This window comes from Sinocyclocheilus anshuiensis, unplaced genomic scaffold (genome assembly GCF_001515605.1).
Source record: "Sinocyclocheilus anshuiensis isolate Anshui unplaced genomic scaffold, SAMN03320099.WGS_v1.1 scaffold269, whole genome shotgun sequence".
Lineage (NCBI taxonomy): Eukaryota > Metazoa > Chordata > Actinopteri > Cypriniformes > Cyprinidae > Sinocyclocheilus > Sinocyclocheilus anshuiensis.
In genome coordinates, this window is record NW_015536474.1 from 1,468,920 (window position 1) to 1,472,947 (window position 4,028).

General features: G+C 32.8%; 1 protein-coding gene and 1 long non-coding RNA gene across 12 annotated transcripts in view; one reads left to right on the forward strand and one right to left on the reverse strand.

Annotated features, from left to right (window-relative positions):
- LOC107657697 (uncharacterized) overlaps positions 1 to 619 on the forward strand; it is a 14,533-nt gene extending 13,914 nt beyond the window's left edge. The window contains exon 3 of the long non-coding RNA XR_001630713.1: positions 544 to 619. This is a non-coding gene — a long non-coding RNA (uncharacterized LOC107657697). The remainder of the gene's footprint in view (positions 1 to 543) is intronic.
- LOC107657058 (calcium/calmodulin-dependent protein kinase type II subunit beta-like) overlaps positions 1 to 4,028 on the reverse strand; it is an 80,236-nt gene that overhangs the window by 62,059 nt on the left and 14,149 nt on the right. For all 11 annotated transcript variants that reach the window (XM_016445097.1, XM_016445171.1, XM_016445753.1 and 8 more), the window contains exon 3: positions 162 to 221. In XM_016445097.1, coding sequence (XP_016300583.1) covers positions 162 to 221 — 60 coding nt within the window. The remainder of the gene's footprint in view (positions 1 to 161; positions 222 to 4,028) is intronic.

Sequence of the window (4,028 nt, forward strand, 5' to 3'; positions counted from 1 at the left end):
TCATGGGCTGAAATCAACAGGCATGCTTTCTATATTAATGCCCCTCGAGATGCTTTCAGCTCATTCAAACCACCTGCGTCCTGAATGACGGATTTCACACTGATTTCATCATGAATGGAGAAGTTCGGGTTTATTTGTGAAGCTGACTTTAATGGACTCACCGATATTGGGATGCTTGAGCAGACGGCAGATACGGGCTTCCCGTTCCAGTTTCTGGTGATCTGGGAAAAGATTTGGGTCCATGTTAAGCGTCATGTAATGGAGAAATTGCAGATGGAGTAATTAAATGTTAAAAAGCTTTTTTTAACCAATTAATAGGTCAAGGTCAAGTTTATTTATATAGCACCTTAAAAGCAACGAGTGCTGACCAAGGTGCTGCACAGCCAAAACATCAGAAATATAAACTAACAAAAGCATTAAGACAATATAAAATTTGAAATCATTAAATAATACAATAAGTAATGCAAAACATCACCAAACAAAAGAAACAAAACAAAAAAGTATTTTCAAGTTAAGCAAAAGCCTGAGAAAAAAGATGAAAAGATGGATAAAGGCAAAGAGTTCCAGAGTGTAGGACCAAGAACTGAAAAAGCTCTGTTCCCTTTAGATTTTAAACGAGATTTTGGGACAATAACTTCTGAGAAGTCGATCTAAGCATTCTCATAGGAGAATAGAAATGGAGAAGATCTGAAATGTAAATTGGGGCAAGACCATGAAGTGCTTTAAATACAAAAACTAAAACCTTAAAATCAACTCTGAATTTAACAGGTAACCAGTAAAGTGAAACTAACACAGGGGTAAGTAACACTCTTTTTTTGTCCCTGTCAAAAAGTGAGCAGCAGCATTCTGTACCAATTGTAAACATGATAGTGAAGACGTAAAGCTCCAGCGTAAAGAGCGTTACAGTAATCCAGCCTGGTTGAAATGAATGCATGAATAACAACCTCTAAATCATTAAAACTGAGAAAACTTTTCAGCTTGCAAAGCCCCTTCCTTAAGCTGCAAAAAACTGGCTCTGACTACAGAGTTAATTTGTTTTTCAAATTTCAATTCAGGATCAAAAATAACTCCCAGTTTTTTACCTTTTCACGGATATTTTCTTCAAAAGGGCCCAGAGTAGGTCTTAAATTAAGTAAAAGGTGAGAAGGGCCAAACAATTTAACTTCAGTCTTTTTTTGATTCAACTGTAGGAAATTATTTTCCATCCAATTCTTGATGTCCTCTAAACAAGCCAGCAAGTAGGACACTGAATCACAACCTGATTTTAGAGGAAAATAAAGCTGAGTGTCATCTGCATAAATGTGGTATTAAACTTTATGAGACTCAAATATAAAACGAAGAGGGAGCAAATACAGGGAGAATAAAATTGGACCCAAAATAGAGCCCTGGGGTACCCCACAAGTGATGGGAACTGAGCTTCATGAAAATTCACCAATTTCCACCAAAAAACTCCTATTTGTGAGATACGATGCAAACCAGTCTAATGCACTACCACAAATGCCAACCTCAAGATTTAAGTTTGCACAACTCTTTTGTGGGATTTCATGAACTTTGAGGAAGTTTAGTTACTATGAAACCATGTTAGCCCTTTCAGTTTCACATGAACTTTAGTTAACCACAAGTTAAGAAACCAACATATGCCAGATTAACAAGTATTTTAGAGATATTACCGTTAACTAATACTAAAACCAAAACCATACAGAATCTAATAAACAATAAAATATTAAAAAAACTATTTCAGCTATTTGCAAAGGCAACATTTCTTATTTTCATTTAGTTTAACTTGAAGTACTAAAATTACTCAAACTAAATACTATAACTAAAACCAAAACTAATTAATAAAAACTATACAGACCATTAAAAACTTGAAAAAAAACAACAAAATTACTAAAACTTTCAAATTAAAATCAAACAGACAATATAAAAATAAAATCTAATCTGATATATTACCAAAAACTACAACAGTATATCAATAATACTAAATAACACTGCAGTAGATTCAGACTGTTAGAAAATCACGCTGATGCAAATATACCACACTGAAATGTCTGACAGAAAAACATGAAATAGTAAGTTGGCACAATATTTATAAAGACAGTAAACGGGGTCAAGTTAGCATTCACATTGTAAAAAGTGACATTAAAAGTGTTGTATTTGAAAGAAGTCTCACCAAAGCTACATTTAATTGTTCAAAAACTACAGTAATTAATAGTAAAATTATGAAATATTATTACAATTTATAATAACTGTTTTCTATTTGAATATATGTTAAAATGTAATTTATTCCTGTGATGCAAAGCTGAATTTTCAGCATCATTACTCCAGTCTTCAGTGTCACATGATCCTTCAGAAATCATTCAAATATGCTGATTTGAGCTCAAGAAACATTTCTTATTATTATCAATGTAGAAAACAGTTGTGCTGCTTCACATTTTTTGTGGAAACTGTGATACATTTTTTTCAGGATACTTTGATGAATAGAAAATAATTTATTACTTTCAAAGAATTTATTTGCAATAGATTTTTATAACATTATAAATGCCTTTAATGTCACTTTTGAACAATTTAATACATCCTTGCTGAACTAAAGTATTTATTTCTTAAAAAAAAAAAACTAATACATAAATCTTGCTTTTATGCCTTTTGTTCATAGATGGATTGTTCAAAAATGACACCACTATCTTGAAAACAGCTTGCATTTAAGTTGTCATCACAGGATGGGATGTATAATGTTTGTGTTTAAAAATAGAAAAACCTTCATAATTAATTTCACATCTTTTGAACAAAATACACAAGCTTGTGCTATTTGTTTTTCCATCCAGTCAAACAGTTGCTGCTCAACTCACACTGTTCTCAGATCAGATCTAGTTAAAAGTGCACATTTAAAGCTGTTTGCACATCACTTCAAACACAGCGACAAAGGTCAGACTCAGCATCACGCAGACCACACAATCTACTGTAAACCACGCGGCCAACCGGCGGCTGGAGATCACGCAACCTCTACTAGTTTGAGTGTGGAGCGAATCTTCGTGATACGGAGAGACAGACGTGCGCAGCCGAGAGGCCTGGACCGCTCCAGCATACCCCACGGAGGAAGCCTGCTGTCTGCCATGCATGAGTCATACGGGAAAGAGGCCGCAGATCGTCTTCAGCGCTTCACGATACAGAGTCCTGATAAAGCACACACGGCTGGCTGTCCATCATCATTAAGTGTTCCCAAATGGACTAGTATGGATCAAAGCTATCATCTGATTGGTGATGTTTAACAGTCACATTTTCTTTTGATCTACTATAAAAACACATTACCTCTGAGTTGCAAATAGAACTTGCATCAAAACCCAATTCTATGATAGAGGGTGTAAAATGGAAATTAAATTCAATTAGGAGTGTTTTGGGTGTAAAAACACCATTCAAAAGTTTGAGGTTGGGAAGAATTTTTTATCATTTTTTAACTGAAGCTGCATTTATATGATCAAAAATACAGTAAAAATAGTTATATTGTGCAGGGTTATTATCATTACCTAAATTAACCTAAAAAATTATTTAAGAAAAAATAACTTTTTTGTTACATGAAATAAAATAAAACATAAAAAAGTAAAAAATAAATAAATAAATAAATTCAACTAGTCGTGAAAGAATAACTTAATTTTCTTTTAAGTTAGTTTGAAGTACTAAAATATCTAATACTAAAATATTTTTTTTTACAATAAATAAAAAGACATTTGAAAAAAATAATAACAATTACCAAAACACAACTAAATTACTAAACCTATAACTAGGGCTGTCACGATTATGAAATTTGGCTGACGATTAATTGTCTAAATCATTGTCTGTTTTAGGGCTTTGACGATTACGCCGATTATCATGATTAATTGTCTGTTTTTATGGCTTTCATTATATAATTGATTACTTTAAGGGTTCAGTAAATAATTATGATGTTATCTTTTAATCTTTTTGAGTTATGCTGCAGTGTAAGATTACATAGAGTATTCCAAATTCTAAGAATTGGCCAATACCGATCCAACACC